The 18798-nt window shown below is 64.1% G+C and overlaps 1 protein-coding gene across 5 annotated transcripts in view; it reads left to right on the top strand.

Annotated features, from left to right (window-relative positions):
- PKD1 (polycystin 1, transient receptor potential channel interacting) overlaps window positions 1–18798 on the top strand; it is a 48009-nt gene that overhangs the window by 16658 nt on the left and 12553 nt on the right. For all 5 annotated transcript variants that reach the window (XM_082360371.1, XM_082360370.1, XM_082360369.1 and 2 more), the window contains exons 3-26: window positions 64–135; window positions 221–390; window positions 738–1409; window positions 1508–1691; window positions 2859–3079; window positions 3420–3535; window positions 3946–4072; window positions 4417–4664; window positions 5150–5905; window positions 6788–6919; window positions 7125–7300; window positions 7534–7667; window positions 8299–11918; window positions 12147–12296; window positions 13800–13943; window positions 14034–14313; window positions 14385–14598; window positions 14682–14853; window positions 15173–15325; window positions 16062–16206; window positions 16426–17046; window positions 17315–17471; window positions 17648–17900; window positions 18004–18199. In XM_082360371.1, coding sequence (XP_082216497.1) covers window positions 64–135; window positions 221–390; window positions 738–1409; window positions 1508–1691; window positions 2859–3079; window positions 3420–3535; window positions 3946–4072; window positions 4417–4664; window positions 5150–5905; window positions 6788–6919; window positions 7125–7300; window positions 7534–7667; window positions 8299–11918; window positions 12147–12296; window positions 13800–13943; window positions 14034–14313; window positions 14385–14598; window positions 14682–14853; window positions 15173–15325; window positions 16062–16206; window positions 16426–17046; window positions 17315–17471; window positions 17648–17900; window positions 18004–18199 — 9113 coding nt within the window. The remainder of the gene's footprint in view (window positions 1–63; window positions 136–220; window positions 391–737; window positions 1410–1507; window positions 1692–2858; window positions 3080–3419; window positions 3536–3945; window positions 4073–4416; window positions 4665–5149; window positions 5906–6787; window positions 6920–7124; window positions 7301–7533; window positions 7668–8298; window positions 11919–12146; window positions 12297–13799; window positions 13944–14033; window positions 14314–14384; window positions 14599–14681; window positions 14854–15172; window positions 15326–16061; window positions 16207–16425; window positions 17047–17314; window positions 17472–17647; window positions 17901–18003; window positions 18200–18798) is intronic.

Below are 18798 nucleotides of genomic sequence, written 5' to 3'. Positions count from 1 at the left end.
CCTGTCACTGTTGTGGTTAAGGGGGCTCGCATCAGACCCTGTTGAATCTCTCCTTTCTTCCAGGGACATAAGCAACAACAAGCTTTCTACATTAGAAGAAGGAATATTTGCTAATTTATTTAATTTAAGTGAAATGTAAGTTTTGTTGGTTTTGGTGGCTGTCGGCAGCTGGGCCCATGGCCCCCACACCTGCCCTCTGAGCCTGCCCCGCCCCCTGCAGAAACCTGAGCGGGAACCCGCTGGAGTGTGACTGTGGTCTGGCCTGGCTGCCGCGCTGGGCAGAGGAGCAGCAGGTCCGCGTGGTGCGGCCCGAGGCGGCCACGTGCGCTGGGCCCGGCCCCCTGGCCGGCCGGCCCCTCCTCAGCGGCCCCCTGTTGGACAGCGGCTGTGGTGAGTGTGGGTGGGCGGGACACACTTGTTCCCTCCCTGCCTGGCAGCTTTGGCCAAGCAGTCGGCGGGAACCCTGCCGGTTTTCAGGGGTCTCCAGCCTAGGGTGGCAGATGGGGATCAGGGAACAGCTGCATGAGAGAAATAATTACAGGGGCTGAGACAGACTGACTGGGGGAGGGGTCAGGGAGGCCCTCTGGACCAGGGGACCATGTGGGCGGGAGGCGGGGAGACCAGCCTGGGGGTGGGGGTGAGTGCCACACAGCCGTTGGAGGGTCGGAGATGATGTGATCTGGGGTGTAGAATGGGGTGGAGTGCACCCTAGGGACCAGCCTGCCTGCCCCTTCCAGGTGAGGAGTACGTCGCCTGTGTCCCTGACGACAGCTCGGGCGCCGTGGCACTGGTGGCTTTCTCAGCTGCCCACGAGGGCCCGCTGGCCCCTGAGGCCTGTAGCGCCTTCTGCTTCGCGGCTGGCCAGGGCCTCGCGGCCCTCTCAGAGCAGGGCAGGTGCCTGTGCGGGTTGGCCCGGCCTCCCAATGCCTCTTCGGCCTGCCTACCCTCCTGCTCCAGCCCCCCACTGCCCCCCACCCCCACCTGCCGGGGACCCACCCTCCTCCAGAACATCTTCCCTGCCTCCCCAGGGGCTGCCCTGGTGGGGCCCCAAGGACCTCTGGCCTCTGGCCAGCCTGCAGCCTTCCACGTCACTGCCTCACTGCCAGTCAGCTCCACGCGCTGGGACTTCGGCGACGGCTCCCCTGAGGTGGACGTTGCTGGCCCGGATGCCACTCACCACTATGTGCTGCCTGGGCGCTATCCCGTGACAGCTGTGCTGGCCCTGGGGGTCGGCTCTGCTCGGCTCTGGGCAGAGGTGCGGGTGGAGGCGGCTCCCATAGCCCTGGAGCTCATGTGTCTGGCCTCTGTGCATAGCGACGAGACCCTGAAGCTCGGCGTCCGAAACCGTGGCGGCTCCGGCCTCGAGGCCACCTACAGCATCCTGGCCCTGGGCGAGGAGCCAGCCCGAGGTGGGGCCACCTCGCCCCTGGGCCTGAGTCGGGGTGGGTGGGGCAGCCTTGGTTGGGCACACATCGATGCCCCGTCTCTCTGCCCTCTGACCCCCCAGTGGTGCATCCGCTCTGCCCCTCGGACACTGAGATCTTCCCTGGTAACGGACGCTGCTACCGCCTGGTGGTGGAGAAGGCGGCCTGGTTGCAGGCTCAGGAGCAGTGCCGGGCCTGGGCCGGGGCCGCCCTGGCCATGGTGGACAGTCCTGCCGTCCAGCACTTCCTGGTCTCCCGCGTCACCAGGTGCCTGCCCAAATGCTGCTGGTCCTCGGAGAGGCTGGGAGGTGGGGGGAGGTCCCCAGAATGCTGGGGTGGGGATGGAGCATGAGCACACTGGGGTATCTGGAGGTGCTGTGTCCGGCCAGCCAGCCTGGATCTGGGGATGAGGAGCCATGTTGTGCTCGTGGGTGGCCGTTCCTATCCGCTCTCTCGGCACAGATGTGGACACAGGGGTGCCCCCTGTGGGAGGTGCACCCCCGGCCCTGTATCCTGCCCCCACTGTCCCTTGCTGGGCCCCTCCTGGCAGGGACAGGGGAGGTTCTGGTGTGACCATGGTGGCTGCGCTTCCTCCTGCTCCTCATGCTGCTCCCCCCTGGGTGGTCACTGCTGCCAAGCGCTGCCCACGCATGAGGAGCCTCTTGGACACTCTGGCTGCCCAGGCCTGTGGGGGCGTGTGCTCTGTAGTGGTCACCATAGGTGGCCCCGCCTGGTCTCTAGTCAGCCCTCAGCACCTGCCATGGCTGGGGGGCGGGATGGGGTGGAGGCTGGCCCCCCTCCTCTCCCAGGGTCCCTGTGTGGGAAGGGGCTGATTGGACTGTGGGTCACCCTGGACTTCCCGAGGGGAAATAGAGGCCCAAAGCAGTCAAAGCGCTTGCCCAAGGTCACTTGGTTCGCAGGTAGTAATGCAGCCCCAGCACCCAGCTCTGACCACAGCACCTCAGCCACCCCTGCTGCCTGTCCCTCTGTCTGACCCTGTCCCAATATTTGTCCCTGTCCTTGTATCTACAAGCCCTGCCTCCAGGAGGGTCTCTCTGCCCTGGCAGAGCTGTGGGGAGTAGCCTGTTTGGCGGCTGATATGTGGGTGTCTTGGTCCCCAAATGCCACACCTGGAGCCTCACCTCCGGACACACACAGGTCTACGTGGCCCTGGGCCAGAGTGAGGTGGAGCCCCATGAGGGTCTCAGCTGGGCCCCTGGCCCCATCGGATGGGTGATTGGGTGGGCATTGGTGTGGGCCTTGCTTGCCAAGTCATGTCTGAGCCTCAGTTTCCCCATTTGGAAAGTGGGGACAGAGGCAGAGCCTGCCTGACAGGCTGCTCTGAGGAGGGTGCCCCCAGAGAGAGGGCAGAGGGAGGGGTGCTTGTCTCCGGGGAGCCCCCGAGCGCCTGCCCTTCCCTCTGTCTGCCTGCAGGAGCCTGGACGTGTGGATCGGCTTCTCAGCTGTGGAGGGGGTAGAGGTGGGCCCAGCGCCACAGGGTGAGGCCTTCAGCCTGGAGAGCTGCCAGAACTGGCTGCCCGGGGAGCCGCACCCCGCCACAGCTGAGCGCTGCGTGCGGCTCGGGCCTGCTGGGCAGTGCAACACGGACCTGTGCTCGGCACCGCACAGTTACGTCTGTGAGCTGCGGCCCGGAGGTGCGCTGGGGCCCCTGGGAGGCTGGGGAGCACCTGGTGCCCTGGCCCAGGACACCCCTCCTCCAAAGCATACAGGGTCCCCTGGCCACCCCGGGAGCTCCTCCCATCCTGGCCAGGACAGCTGCCCCTGGCACCCCAGTTCATTCCTTAGCTGTTCAGTGTTCGTTAGGTGTTGGGTGAGTGTCTACTGTCCCGGACTGAGCCCACGCTGGACAAAACAGGTGGAGGGAGCCAGGGGCTACTGCCACGTGGCTCAGTCCCAGGTCTGGCCCCACCCTGGGCCCCCAACACACTCCTCCTCGGCCTGGGAACAGCACCTCATTGCACACTTGCACCCCAGGCCCTGTGTGGGATGCAGAGAACTTCCTCGTGGGAGCACCCAGTGGGGACCTGCAGGGGCCCCTGAGCCCCCTGGTGCAGCAGGAGGCCCTCTCAGCCCCCCGGGAGCCTGTTGAGGTAGGCTGGCCTTCCAGGCTTCTTGCCCTGGCTGTTGCAGTTCCCTTTAAAAAACAAGAAGCCTTTTTCTGGGCCTTATTAACATTCTGTGTCCAGTAGAGTTAGTGCAGAGGGGAGTAGCACCCAGGCCTGGCATCGGGAGAGCCCTGAACGCTCCTGAGCCTTTTCTCTCGGTGCTTGGGGATTTTTTAGAAATCAAGGTACAATTCCTGTTGCTCACAGATGGTTTTGACCTGATTTTTTTCTCCTGAGTGACATTGTCTCCCACTGTGTGAAATGAGGCCAGTGGGGGCCTCTTGAAGGCCCATCTGGTGGCTCCTCCCCTCTGACCTGGTGGGTGTTTGGGCATCGGGGTGGGGCCGGCTGAGGGCCGGGGTTGGTGGAGCTGAGTGGCCCCCCTGCCCTGGCAGGTGATGGTGTTTCCTGGCTTGAGCCCGAGCCGCGAAGCCTTCCTCACTGCTGCCGAGTTCGGGACCCCGGAGCTCAGCGGGCCTGCCCAGCTGCGGCTGCAGGTGTATCGGGCCATGCGAGGAACAGGTGGGACTCCATCCTGGCAGTGGGACTTGGGGGGCTCGAGCGGCCTCTCTGCACTGTGGTGTCTGCTGGTCCCTTGCCCACTGGACTGGTCTCCAGCATCAAGGTGGACAGAGTGGGGTCCACAGAGATGCCAACTCATGCTGGGGATCCCAAGGATGGGTTTGGTGGGGAACTTGCTGGGGCTGGGGACTCTCTGGGGTCAGTCAGCTGGCCTGGTGTGGGGAGGGTTAGAGGAGTGATGGTGGGGGACGGGTACACTGCCTGGCGAGACCTCACATCGTAGCAGGGCGTCCTTATGATCTGTTAGCAAATTGGGGTACCTGACACCCCTTCTTTCCTTGCAGGGGCCCCAGGAAACAGCAGCGAGCCCCAGAGTAGGTCCCTGGAAAACAGGACTGAGCCCATCCCTACATGCACACCAGAAGGACACCCGTGCCCCAGATCCAACATCTGCCTGCCTCTGGACGCCCCCTGCCACCTTCGGGCTTGTGCCAACGGATCCACATCAGGGCTGGGGCTCCCTGGGATCTCCTATGCATTGTGGAAAGAATTCCTCTTCTCTGTGCCTGCGGGCCCCCCCGCCCAGTACTCGGTGTGTATCACTGGCCTAGGTGCCTTCTGCCTCCCCGTCAAACACAAACAAAATGCAGATTGTTCTGCACAGCCCTCCAGGTCCCCAACCCACCCGCCTCCCGCCTCGGCAGTGCTCTCCTCCTCTGCCAACCGTGAGAAGCTCCCGCCCCAGGGCCTTTGCACTTGCCTTTTAAGGAGGACTCTTCCCCTCTCTGGGCAAGGCTGGCCAATGTCCAGAAGTCCCTCCCCTGTCTGGGGAAGCCCCACCCCTGCCTGCATCCTCTCTGCCCTGTGTGTTCCGTCTGTCCCCATCTTGAGTGCCTTGGGGACCTCTGTGAAGCCTGATGGTGTGTGAGTGAATGAGGAGTGTTGACACCCCTGTAGGGGGTGACTCTGGGTTACCCCAGGGGGGTTCTGCCGCCCGCTGGAGCCCCTGGCCCAGTGCTGCCTACAGGTCCCTGACCCACTGAGGACCTGACACAGGCCCACCCCCCTCTCCTGTAGGTCACCTTCCACGGCCAGGACAGCCCCCTGCTCCCTGGTGACCTCATCAGCTTGCAGCACGATGCCGGACCGGGCGCCCTCCTGCGCTGCCCCCCGGCACTCGGCATCCCTGGCTCCAAGGCCCCGTACTTCTCCACCAACGTCTCAGCCTGGCTGGCCCACCTGCCTGCCCAGCTGGAGGCGGCCCCGGCTGGCCCTGCCTGCGCCCTGCGGCTGCTTGTTGCCACAGAGCGGCTCACCCCTCTGCTGGGCCTGAGCCCCAACCCGGGGCTGCGGCGGCCGGGGCGCTATGAGGTCAGGGCCACAGTGGGCAACAGCGTGTCCAGGCACAACCTGTCCTGCAGCTTCAACGTGCTCTCCCCGGTGGCAGGGCTTCGGGCCATCTACCCGGCCCTCTACGACGGCCGCCTCTACATGCCCACCAACGGCTCGGCCTTGGTGCTCCAGGTGGACTCCGGTACCAACGCCACGGCCACGGCACGCTGGCCTGGGGGCAACGTCAGTGCGCCCTTTGAGGCTGCCTGCCCTGCCATTGTGGCTGCCCTGGTGCCCGGCTGTGCCCACGAGGCCAATAGCACCCTGTTCTCGGTGCTGGCGCTGCCTGGGCTCAGCGAGGGCGAGCACGATCTGGCAGTTGTGGTGGAGAACGGTGCTGGCCAGGCCAACCTCAGCCTGCGGGTGAAGGCTGAGGAGCCCATCCGCGGTCTCCGCGCCACGCCCAGCCCTGAGGCTCGTGTGCTGCAGGGCGTCCTGGTGGTGAGTGTGGGCCCCCCCCCGCCCCGCCCTGAGACAAGGTGCCTATGCAGAGGGCGGCCTCTCCCCAGCGAGGAGAGCACTTGGCCGCCGAGGACAGTGGGCTCAGTGTCAGTTTCTGGGCAGGTCCTGTTCAGTGGCTCCTCAGATGTTTCGTTAATTCCTAAGTTACTGGGAAGTCACCTGTGAAACAGTTGCTCTGAAAACGCTTCTTTTTGCTGTCACATTTCCTGCACGAATTGTCAAGCTCTTCACCCACCTCTGACCTCGCTGATCCTGGGTGTGTTTTCGGGGCCCTGCTGTGTTCTCACCTGGCTAAAGTGAGCGCTTTTTGAGGTTGGGGTCTGATGCCCCCCGGCCACTGTCGGTGCCACTCCGGGAGGGGCTGTCCCTGTCCCTGTTCTGGGAGCACCCACCTCACATAAGGCAGCCACCAGTTCTGCAGCCTTAGCACAGGGGCTGTTGGGCAGTTGTATCCCCTTCCCGGGGCTTCCCTGTTCACACCTGTTCTATCAGGTGACTCAGGTAAACATCCAGAACCATGAGGCCCATTGAGACTCACGTGCCTTCCCAAATGGCACTGTGCTGTCCAGCTACGGGGGCCTGAGCAGGAGCCCTGGGATGGGGGTGCACAGACTGAGGTAGGTTGGCTTCTTGTCACGGGTGTTGGGTTTACTTTACAGATGAGGAAACTGAGGTACAGAGAGGTCAGGATGTAACCAAGCCCAGGCTCAGCCCTGCACTGTGTGGCCTCTTTAGCCTAGAGGGAAGCCCCATAGGGAGCTATGTCCAGGCGGATAGACGTGGGTTGAGGGCACAGTTGTTCCCCCAAAGACCCTGGGCTGGGGCAGGGCCATGGCCAGCTGACGCTGTGCCCTTTTGCAGAGATACAGCCCCGTGGTGGAGGCTGGCTCAGACGTGGTCTTCCGCTGGACCATTGATGACAAGCAGTCCCTGACCTTCCACAATGTGGTCTTCAACGTCATCTACCAGAGCGCCGCCGTCTTCAAGCTCTCGGTGGGCGGGGGGCGTGGGCACAGGGTGGAGAGTAGGGTGGAGGGGGGCGGGGGCGGGGGCTGGGCTGTCCGCTGCTCACCTGTGCCTTCTGTTCTGCTTTGCTCCCGAGGACCCCATGGCAGCTGTGGGTGAGTGCGGGGAGGGGCTTTGTCCACGCTGCCCTGTGGCCGGCTGGTGGCCTGCTCACTGCCGCCTGTCCCCACAGCTGACGGCCTCCAACCATGTGAGCAACGTCACCGTGAACTACAACGTCACCGTCGAGCGGATGCACAGGATGCGGGGCCTGCGGGTGTCTGCGGTGCCGCCCGTGCTGCCCCCCAATGCCACGCTGGTGCTGGCGGCTGATGTGCTGGTGGACTCGGCCATGGAGGTGGCCTTTCTGTGAGTGTGCTGGGCTCCTGGGTGGGGCCCCAGCCTCCACCTCCTCATCTGTCAGGACGTGCTGGGTACATAGGACGTTGGGAGTGGCTGCGGGGCTGCAGCAGGGCGGGTGGTACCCTGAAAGGAGGTGCAAGGAAAGGGACTACAGCCGGGCCCTCCCCACCCCTCCCTCCTACCCCTCCCTCCTACCCCTCCCTCCTAGCCTGCTCACCGCCTGCTCGCTGCCCTGGCAGGTGGTCCTTTGGGGATGGGGAGCAGGTGATCAGCCAGTTCAAGCCTCCATACAACGAGTCCTTCCAGGTCCCAGACCCCACAGTGGCCCAGGTGCTGGTGGAGCACAACATCACACACACCTACACTGTCCCAGGTAAGGGGCAGGCCTGCTGCCCTGCCAGCCTCCAGCTTGGGCGAGCCCTGCCCCGGGGACAGCCCCTCCCTGGGGGACAGCTCCCCTTGGTCCTGCCTCCCGGGATCCAGCCTGGGCTGATGGCGCAGGGCCCTCACTGGGGTGAAGAAGGGATGTCCAGGGTTGAGGGGTGGATTAGGCCTCTGAGACCCATGATTCAAGTCTGCCGGCCAGAAACCGGACCCTTCTATCCCCTCCTGACTCCTCCCCTGAGCCTTTTTTGGGGGAGAAGGGAAGGTTCCTTTTAGTCATTTTTGAAATTCCAGAAGCCTCACACACACAAATGCAGAGTAAATAGTGGTGCCCCTATGATCCCAGCCCTGCACCTATGCCTGCCCTGTCACCCCAAGGGCACTCGTACCTGGAGACGGTCGATCTTCATCTTTCTGCCTCAGCCCTGCGTCTCGCCCTGTGCTGAGAGCACCTGGGCCTGGGTCCAAGGGCGTTCTCTGTTCACGTTATGACTGGGGCCCTGCTTTGCGTCTCACCCCCACCCCAGGCCCCTGCCCACAGCACGGGGTTAGGAGGGGTTCTGCTGAGTAGGTGGTGGCGGCGGCTCCGGCCCCGTCCCCATTCTGGGCCTGTCTGCCAGGTGAATACAACCTGACCCTGCTCGTGTCCAGTACCTTCGAGAACCTGACGCAGCAGGTGCCTGTGAGTGTGCGCGCCACCCTGCCTGCCGTGGCCGTGGCCACGGGCAGCCGGGTCCTGGTGGCTGGCTGGCCTGTCACCTTCTTCCCACACCCGCTTCCCTCGCCTGGGGGTGTCCTGTACACGTGGGACTTCGGGGATGGCTCCCCAGCTGTAACACAGCCCCAGCCAGAGGTCAACCACACGTTCGCCTCGAGCGGCGCATACCACATCCGACTGGAGGTCAACAACACGGTGAGCAGCACAGTGGCGAGTATCAGCGTCCGTGTCTTCGAGGAACTCCGTGGCCTGACCGTGAGCCTGAGCCCAGCCGTGGAGCAGGGTGCACCCGTGGTGGTCAGCGCCAGCCTGGATTCGGGCGACAACGTCACATGGACTTTCGACATGGGGGATGGCACGGTGCTCACAGGCCCTGAGGCCACGGTAGAGCACGTGTACCTGCGGGCGCAGAACTGCACGGTGACCGTGGGCGCGTCCAGCCCCACTGGAAACCTGGCCCGGAGCCTGCCCGTACAGGTCTTCGTCCTGGAGGTGCTGTGGATCGACCCTACGGCCTGCATCCCCACCCAGCCACACGCCCAGCTCACAGCCCACGTCACCGGGGACCCTACCCACTACATCTTCGACTGGACCTTCGGGGACGGCTCGTCCAACACAACCGTCCGAGGGGACCCGACAGTGATGCACAATTTCACACGTAGCGGTACATTCCCCTTGGCGCTGGTCCTGTCGAGCCACGTGAACAAGGCACATTACTTCAGCAGCATCTGCGTGGAGCCCGAGGTGGGCAACATCACCGTGCGGCCCGAGAGGCAGTTCGTGCGGGTCGGGGACGCAGCCCGGCTAGTTGCCTGCGCCTGGCCCCCATTCCCCTACCGCTACACCTGGGACTTCGGCACCGAGGATGCTGCTGCCCGCGTCGGGGGCCCTGAGGCCACATTCACCTACTGGGACTCAGGTTCCTACCTGGTGACGGTCACCGTGTCCAACAACATCTCAGCTGCCAACGACTCGGCACTCGTGGAGGTGCAGGAGCCCGTGGATCTCACAGGCATCAGGGTCAATGGCTCCCACGTGCTGGAGCTACAGCAGCCCTACCTGTTCTCTGCTGTGGGACGCGGGCACCCCGCCACCTACCTGTGGGATCTGGGGGATGGCGGGCGGCTCCAGGGCCCTGCGGTCACCCACGCCTACAGCAGCACGGGCTGCTTCCCCGTCAGGGTGTCCGGCTGGAACGAGGTGAGCCGTGGGGAAGCCCAGCTGAATGTCACCGTGCAGCGGCGCGTGCGGGGGCTCAGCGTCAACGCCAGCCGCACGGTGGTACCCCTGAATGGCAGTGTGAGCTTCAGCACCTCCCTGGAGGCGGGCAGTGACGTGCACTACTCCTGGGTCCTCTGTGACCGCTGCACACCCATCCCTGGGGGCTCCACCATCTCCTACACCTTCCGGTCTGTCGGCACCTTCAACATCATTGTCACTGCTGAGAATGAGGTGGGCGTCGCCCAGGACAGTATCTTCATCTATGTCCTGCAGCACATCGAGGGGCTGCAGGTGGTGGGCGGTGGCGGCAGCTGCTGCTTCCCCACCAACCGCACGCTGCAGCTGCAGGCCGCAGTCAGGGATGGCACCAACATCTCTTACAGCTGGACCGCTCAGCGGGACAGTGGCCTGGCCCTGGCTGGCAGTGGCAAAGCCTTCTCGCTCACTGTGCTCGAGGCTGGCACCTACCACGTCCAGCTGCGGGCCACCAACATGCTGGGCAGCACCTCGGCCAACCGCACCGTGAACTTTGTGGAGCCTGTGGGGTGGCTGGCCGCCGCCGCCTCCCCGAACCCGGTGGCTGTCAATGCAAGTGTCACCCTCCGTGCTGAGCTGGCTGGTGGCAGTGGCGTCACTTACACCTGGTCCCTGGAGGAAGGGCTGGGCTGGGAGACCCCAGAGCCATCCACCACCCACACCTTTCCCAGCCCCGGCCTGCACCTGGTCACAGTCACGGCCAAGAACCAACTGGGCTCAGCCAACGCCAGCATTGAGGTGGCTGTGCAAGTGCCTGTCAGTGGCCTCAGCATCAGGGCTGGTGAACTGGACTGCAGCTTTGTGGTGGCCAGTTCCACCGTGCCTTTCTGGGGGCAGCTGGCCTCGGGCACCAACGTGAGCTGGTGCTGGGCCGTGCCGGGTGGCAGCAGGCATGGCCAGCACATCGCCATGGTCCTCCCCGACGCCGGCACCTTCTCCATTCGGCTCAACGCCTCCAACGCGGTCAGCTGGGTCGTGGCCACACACAACCTCACGGTGGAGGAGCCCATCGTGGGCCTGGTGCTATGGGCCAGCAGGAAGGTGGTGGAGCCCGGGCAGCTGGTTCACTTTCAGATCCTGCTGGCCGCCGGCTCGGCCGTCAGCTTCCACCTACAGGTCAGCGGGGCTGGCCTCGAGGTGCTCCCCGGGCCCCACTTCTCCCGCAGCTTCCCCCGGGTCGGGGACTACACGGTGAGCATCCAGGCCGAGAACCACGTAAGCCGGGTGCAGGCACAGGTGCGTGTCTCGGTGCTGGAGGCCGTGGGTGGGCTCCAGGTGCCCGACTGCTGCGAGCCGGCCATTGCCACGGGCGCCGAGAGGAACTTCACGGCCCGGGTGCAGCGGGGTTCCCGTGTTGCCTACGCGTGGTACTTCTCGCTGCAGAAGGTCCAGGGGGACTCGCTGGTCATCCTGTCGGGTCGCGACGTCACCTATACCCCCGTGGCCGCGGGGCAGCTGGAGATCCACGTGCGAGCCTTCAACGAGCTGGGCGGCATGAACCACACGCTCGTGGTTGAGGTCCAAGACGTCATTCAGCACGTGGCGCTGCGCAGTGGCCGCTGCTTCACCAACCGCTCGGCCCGCTTCGAGGCTGCCACAAGCCCCAGCCCCCGGCGTGTGGCCTACCACTGGGACTTTGGGGACGGGGCCCTGGCAGAGGACACGGAGGTTCCCTGGGCGGCTCACTACTACCTGCAGCCTGGGGACTACCGTGTGGAGGTGAACGCCACCAACCTGGTGAGCTTCTTTGTGGCGCAGACCACGGTCACCGTCCACGTGCTGGCCTGCAGGGAGCCCGAGGTGGATGTGGCCCTGCCCCCGCAGGTGCTTATGCGGCGTTCCCAGCGCAACTACCTGGAGGCCCACGTTGACCTGCGTGACTGCGTCACGTACCAGACTGAGTACCGCTGGGAGGTGTACCGCGCCACCAGCTGCCAGCGGCCTGGGCGCATGGCCCGGGTGACCCTGCCCAGTGTGGATGTGAGCCGGCCCCAGCTGGTGGTGCCACGGATGGTGCTGCCTGTGGGCCACTACTGCTTTGTGTTCGTGGTGTCGTTTGGGGACACGCCGCTGGCACGGAGCATCCAGGCCAATGTGACGGTGGCCCCTGAGCGCCTGGTGCCCATTGTCGAGGGTGGTTCCTACCGTGTGTGGTCGGACTCTCAGGACCTGGTGCTGGATGGGAGCAAGTCCTATGACCCCAACCTGGAGGACGGTGACCAGACGCCGCTCAGCTTCCACTGGGCCTGCGTGGCCTCGACACAGGTCAGCCACATGACGGGGCAGTCGTCCTCCTGATCCCCCTTAGGTCGTTTGTGTGAATGAGGCTGGCAGGCTCTTGGGTCCGCTTGATATGTCTGAGTGCCTGGTGGGCTCCATCCCAGCAGGGTGAGGGGTCTTCCCAGCCGTCCCTGGGCCAGGCTCTAATTGGAGGCAGGCCTAGGGTCTCACCCCCGTGCGCCTCCCCTCCCACCACCCCATTATGGACTGCAGAGTGAGACTGGCGGGTGTGCGCTGAACTTCGGGCCCCGTGGGAGCAGCGTGGTCACCATCCCCCGGGAGCGTCTGCAAGCCGGTGTGGAGTACACCTTCAACCTGACTGTATGGAAGGCAGGCCGCAAGGAGGAGGTCACCAACCAGACGGTGGGTGCTGCCCTGGCCCAGCCCTGGGTGGAGCTACCGGCCCCCAGGGTAGGGGGGACTGCCAGAGAGGCTGAGTGCACAGGGCCCCTGCCTGCACATAGTACTGAGCACCCATTTTTTTTTTTTTTAATTTATTTATCTTTGGCTGTGTTGGGTCTTTGTTGCTGCGCGTGGGCTTTCTCTAGTTGCGGTGAGTGGGAGCTACTCTTTGTTGTGGTGTGCAGGCTTCTCATTGTGGTGGCTTCTCTTGTTGCAGAGCACGGGCTCTAGACGTATGGGCTTCAGTAGTTGTGGCACACGGGCTCAGTAGTTGTGGCTCACGGGCTCTAGAGCACAGTCTCAGTAGTTATGGCGCATGGGCTTAGCTGCTCCGTGGCATGTGGGATCTTCCCGGGCCAGGGCCCGAACCCGTGTCCCGTGCATTGGCAGGCAGATTCTTAACCACTGCGCCACCAGGGAAGTTCCCGAGCACCCATTTTTAAGGTTTTTTTTGGTTTTTTGGTTTTTTGTTTTAGTGCTTCTAGAAGCTATTGCTTTTAAGTTATTATTACTCTTGATGCTAATTCTACTTAATGAGATGCTCATCTGGCATTGCTTTCTTCTAAAAAGGCCATAGCTGCACATGAAGCTTAGAGGCGCAGCACAGGCCCTAGTGGTTTGTGAGAAATTTACTGTCTCCGCAGCACTGAAGGCCAACAGCGAGGAGACACGTCCTTTCCCCAGAGCATGGTGTCCCCTCCCTGAATGGGGAGGGCCTGTTCTTGCCTGTGTGTAGAGCACGCTCTCTCTCCCTCTCTAAGCCGCCAAGTGGTCAGGACCATGTATGCTTGGCCCCATGGCACCACTCCTGCTGCTGTAACAGGAGCGGGTGCATCAGGCCCTGCTGGTGCCCGGGATGGGGTGTCCATCCCCCATGCCAGGTTTCTGCCTGGAGTGGCCGTCTGGGGCTCTCTGATGTGGGCCCCACCCCCAGTGCAGAGAGCAGTGCGAGGCTCAGATGGGGCCGCGCTGAGCTGAGCTATGCTTGTCCCCACGCGGACACTCGTCCATCCGTACCTTCATGCCTCTGTTTATCTATCCGTTTGTAGCCGAGCACCTGTCGAGTGCCTGCTATGTGCCAGGCCCAAGACCGGCCCGGGGTGCTGCAGAAGATAAGCCCATCATGGTCTGAGCTTCATTAAATTCCCTCCTCCCCCTATCCTCCCCCCCCACTGCCCCTCGCTAATCCTAGGAGTCACAAAGTGACGTAAATATCCTGGGTGAGGGCTGAGCTCATGGCCACACAGAACCTGGGCTTCGGGCTGACTTAGGAGTTGGTTGGGCCTGAGAGGAGCTTCTGCAGGTGGGAGGGTGGCAGGGGCAGGAGCCCTGCCCTTCCGTGGGTTTCGCTACCACCCGCCACATGGGGCAGACTCAAGGGTCTGGGCCTCAGGAGCAGAGCCCCAATCTGGAGGCTCCTGGCCAGGGTGGGCATGTCTCTCTCTAATCCTGCCCGGCCTCCAGGTGCTGATCCGGAGGGGCCGGGTACCCATCGTGTCCTTGGAGTGTGTGTCCTGCAAGGCGCAGGCGGTGTACGCAGTGAGCCGCAGCTCCTACGTGTACCTGGAGGGCCGCTGTGACAACTGCGGCGGGGGCTCCGAGCGCGGGGTGAGCAGGGGGCCCCGGGTGGGGACCTAAGGTGGGGGGGGCCTGGGGGAGACCCACCCCTGAGCACCTGCGATCTGGGTGCCCCCTCAGCGCTGGGCCGCGCGCAGCTTTAGCAATGAGACGCTGGTGCTGGACGAGACAACCACGTCCACGGGCAGTGCAGGCATGCGGCTGGTGGTGCGGCGCGGCGTGCTGCGGGACGGCGAGGGCTACACATTCACGCTCACGGTGCTGGGCCGCTCAGGCCAGGAGCAGGGCTGCGCCTCCATCCATCTCGCCCCGAACCGCCCTCCACTGGGGGGCTCCTGCCGCCTCTTCCCGCTCGAGGCCGTGCGCGCCCTCACCACCAAGGTGCACTTCGAGTGTGTGGGTGAGTACAGCCATGGAGCCCTGGTGATGGGGGGCATGTGGGGACCCCGCTGATGCCCTGGGGGCCCACAGGCTGGCAGGACGAGGAGGACGCAGGTGCTCCACTGGTGTATGCCCTGCTGCTGCGGCGCTGTCGCCAGGGCCACTGCGAGGAGTTCTGTGTCTACAAGGGCAGCCTCTCCATCTATGGGGCCGTGCTGCCGCCCGGCTTTGCGCCCCACTTTGTGGTGGGCTTGGCTGTGGTTGTGCAGGACCAGCTGGGTGCCGCCGTGGTCGCCCTCAACAGGTGAGCCTGTGCCCGTGGAACAGGGCCTGGCCGGGGGTGGGAGGGGGGCCCGCCACCTGTTCATCCACAACCTCTGCCCACAGGTCTCTGGCCATCACCCTGCCAGAGCCCCCCGGAGAGTCCCCTGATGGCCCCCCAGATCTCACGCCCTGGCTGTACAGCCTCACAGAGAGCACGCTACCTGGGCTGCTGCGCCAGGCCGACCCCCAGCACGTCATCGAGTATTCGCTAGCCCTCATCGCTGTGCTCAACGAGGTCAGTGTGGCCGAGGAGCCCCTCCTGCACTGGCCTCTGTGCTGGGGGTGGCCCAGACACCCTCTCCTGACCAGGGCCTCGGTACCACTGCTGCTCCCAGCAGCACCCACTTGCGGGGCCCTCCCCAGTGCCAGGCTGCCCCCTCCTCTCCTCGTGCCCCTAGTCCCCACGTGGGGTCCTGGGGAACGCCCCTTTTGCCCTTGACACAGGGCTCGAGTCGCCACTGGTATTAGGCAGCGGCCGAGATGCCTGCCCTTGGCTGGCCTGCACTGTGGGCAGGGCTGCCCATCTCCTGCTGACGGCTCCCCTGTGCCTGCAGTACGAGCAGGCCCTGGCCACGGCGGCAGAGCCAGACCCCAGGCGGCAGCTGCGCGCCCAGATACGCAAGAACGTCACTGAGACCCTGGTCTCCCTGCGGGTCAACACCGTGGACGACATCCAGCAGGTTGCGGCCGCCCTGGCCCAGTGCACGGTAGGACGAGACACGGGCCCTGCGGCAGCCCTGGGCCCCCAACCCTGACGACCCGAGAGCTCCTTTCCCAGCCAAGTCTGTGTGGCCACGTTCCCGTTCTCAGCTGTCCCAGCGTGAGCCACAGGTGCCCCCCAGGGTGACCCTGCAGGGGTCCAGGGCACAAGGCTCAGGTGTGGGGAGGGGCGAGGCTGTTCTGTGCTCTCGCCTGTGGGCCTGTGGTTACACCTGACCCCGCCACCCTCGCCTAGGACTCAGCAACCGGGCTGGGCTGGGCTCTGTCTTGACGGCGGGGGGGACTGTGCTCAGGGTGGCAGGGGATTGCTGCCAAGGCCTCGTGGAGGAGAAGGGAAGGGAAGGTCTTCTGGGTGGGGGTCGCCCTGTCTGCGACCTGGCTTACTTGGCTGTGTGCGTGGCTGGGGTGGCCCGTGGGGCCACGTTACCTTGAACTCTGCCTGTGTGTGGGGAAGAGCCACTGAAGGGCTCCTGGCAGAGATGCCCATGGTTGTAGCCGTGTTTGGCATGGATTTTCCAGCTGCAACATGAAAGGTGGTTTGGAACGGCTCCACGGAGGTGGGGAGGCCACCGTCACAGAGGCTGCTCCAAGATCACAGCGAGCATGGCGGAGCTGAGCTGGGCTGAGGGGCAGAAGTGGGGGGAGCTGCTGCTGAGTGGCCCCTACCTGGCCTGGGTTAGCCAGGCTGGAGTGGGGCTGGACATGGTGATGGGCTCCCTGCAGGTGTCCAGCTGGGAATTCGTGTGCCGCTCGTGCCTGAAGAAGACACTGCACAAGCTAGAGGGCATGATGCGCATCCTGCAGGCCGAGACCGCCGCGGGCACCGGGACGCCCACTGCCATCGCCGACAGCATCCTCAACATCACAGGTGTGGGCGCCTGCTGCTCCCCGGACCTTCCCCCACCTCTCCCTCACCTCTACCCACCTTCCAGTCTCTGCCCCCCACCGGACCTCTCCCCCCAACCTCTCCCCCAACCTCTCTGCCACCTCTCCCCCCACCAGACCTCTCCCCTAACCATACCTCTCCCCCTGACCTTTCCCCATGACCCCTCTCCCCACTTCTCCCCCTAATCTCTCCTATCCGTAGGTGACCTCATCCACCTGGCCAGCTCGGACGTGCAGGGCCCACAGCCCTCGGAGCTGGGGGCAGAGCCACCGTCGCTACTGGTGGCGTCCAGGGCCTACCAGCTCTCGTCGGCCCTCATGGGCATCCTCATGCGCTCCCGTGTGCTCAACGAGGAGCCCCTGACCCTGGCGGGTGAAGAGATCGTGGCACAGGGCAAGCGCTCGGACCCGCTGAGTCTGCTGTGCCAGGGCGACGCCTCGGGCCCCGGCTGCCACTTCTCCATCCCCGCAGCCTTCAGCGGGGCCCTGTCCAACCTCAGTGATGTGGTGCAACTCATCCTCCTCGTCGACTCCAACCCCTTCCCCTTTGGCTACATCAGCAACTACACTGTCTCCACCAAGGTGGCGTCCATGGCTTTCCAGACACAGGCCGGCACCCAGATCCCCATTGGGCAGCTGGCCTCAGAGCGCGCCATCACCGTGAAGGTGCCTAACAACTCAGACCAGGCTGCCCAGGGCCACCGCATCCTTGCTGGCTCCGCCGTCGTCCAGCCCCAGGCCTCAGTCAGTGTCGTGGTCACCCCCGAGAACAGCAACCCCGAGGCCGGGCTTCACTTGCAGCTTACTTTCATGGTGCTGAACGGTGCGTGGCGTGGCGGGGCCCTCGGTGGGCGGCCTCCTCTTCCCTCCCGTGGCCCAGCCTGTGTGGGGCAGTGGGGTGGCCAGGTGAACAGGCGTTTCTCGCGGGCACCCCCAACTTGTGGCCTTCGGTAAAGTCTGTCTCCTGTTTTATGGGGCCGTGGGGGCCTGGCGGGAGGGCAGCAGGGCGGCTGGGGAGGGCTTCCGGGATTGTCCCCTGGGGTGTGTGAGCTGCCTGGGCAGGGGTCTGAGCCTGCACATGCCACCTGCAGAGCACTACCTGCCGGAGGAGCCTGAGCCCTACCTGGCCGCCTACCTGCACGCTATGCCCTGGCCCAACGAGCACAACTACTCCGCCAGCAGGAGGATCAGCCTGGAGGTCCTGGCAGGCGACGACCACAGGCCTTACACCTTCTTCATCGCCCCGGGGTGAGCACGTCCTGCCCTGGACCTGGGAGCAGTGGGACTTGTTGGCGGGGTGGGGCTGGTCTCTGAGGGCAGGTGGACATGATCGGTTCTGTACGTGCCAGGGCCCGGGGGCTCCCTGTGGGGTTTGGGGAGCGGGCCAGGCCAGGTCTGGCCATGACACCCCCCAATTCTCCCAGGACCAGAGATCTGGGCACGAGCTACTACCTGAACCTGACCAGCCACTTCCGATGGTCAGCACTGGAGGTGTCTGTGGGTCTGTACACGTCCCTCTGCCAGTACTTCAGCGAGAAGGAGATGGCATGGCGGACGGAGGGCCTCGTGCCCCTAGAGGAGACCTCGCCCAGCCAGGCTGTCTGCCTCACCCGCCACCTCACCGCCTTCGGTGCCAGTCTCTTTGTGCCTCCCAGCCACGTCCACTTCATCTTCCCCGTGAGTGGTGCTGCATCCTTAGACTGCTGGGGAGCCCCGGCTCCACCCTGAGCAGGCGAGGGCTGGGCTGCGCCCCTGGGGCCTGACGGCTCTGTCTCCCCAGGAGCCAGCCTCAAGCGTGAACTACATCGTCCTGTTGACGTGCACTGTGTGCCTGGTGACCTACGTGGTCACGGCTGTGATCCTGCGTAAGCTGGACCAGCTGGACATCAGCCGGGTCCGCGTCATCCCGTTCTGCGGGAAGGGGGGCCGCTTCAAGTATGAGATCCTGGTCAAGACCGGCTGGGGCCGGGGCTCAGGTGAGGGGGGCTGCCTTCCCGACGGGGACTCTTGTAATAGAGGGGTGGCTTCCAGCAGGGGTTTGGGTCACCATGGCTGTGCCAGGCAGCAGCTCGTTCATCTGCACAGCGACCTGTGGGCACGCAGTGGGCTCGTAGTCCCTGTGGGCAGCTGCTGACGTGCGCAGCCGGGTGGAACAGCCTGACGATTGGTGTGGGAAATGATTATTAAATGGTAATAAGTCGTCCTGGTGAAAAGATTGTTTTCAAGACATCAAAAGCTCTTGAACTCTTGGTTAAAAATGTGGAAAGAAACGTGATGATGTGGAGTTAGTATAGTGTAACATAAAGCGTTAGACGCTGAGAACTAAAGTGCCTTATTTCTTTGTGGGAAACTTACCAAGAGTAGTTTGAGCAGCGCTTGCCTTCTCATCTGTAATTGCCACCTGAGGGGGCATCTTTGTGCCTCGGCCAGCGGACACTTTGCTGCCGACCTCTTGTCGTGCTCTCCTCACTGTGAAGTACCTCTGAGAGTTCTTTCTACGTGAAGTTTTTGCCGGCATCCATTGCTATGTGACGTCTTCATCCTTTTTGTCGCAACCATTGCTCTCATGTTGGTG

The sequence above is a fragment of the Balaenoptera borealis genome (genome assembly GCF_965194805.1).
Source record: "Balaenoptera borealis genome assembly, chromosome: 16".
Lineage (NCBI taxonomy): Eukaryota > Metazoa > Chordata > Mammalia > Artiodactyla > Balaenopteridae > Balaenoptera > Balaenoptera borealis.
This window is presented reverse-complemented; position numbering and strand designations above follow the sequence as displayed.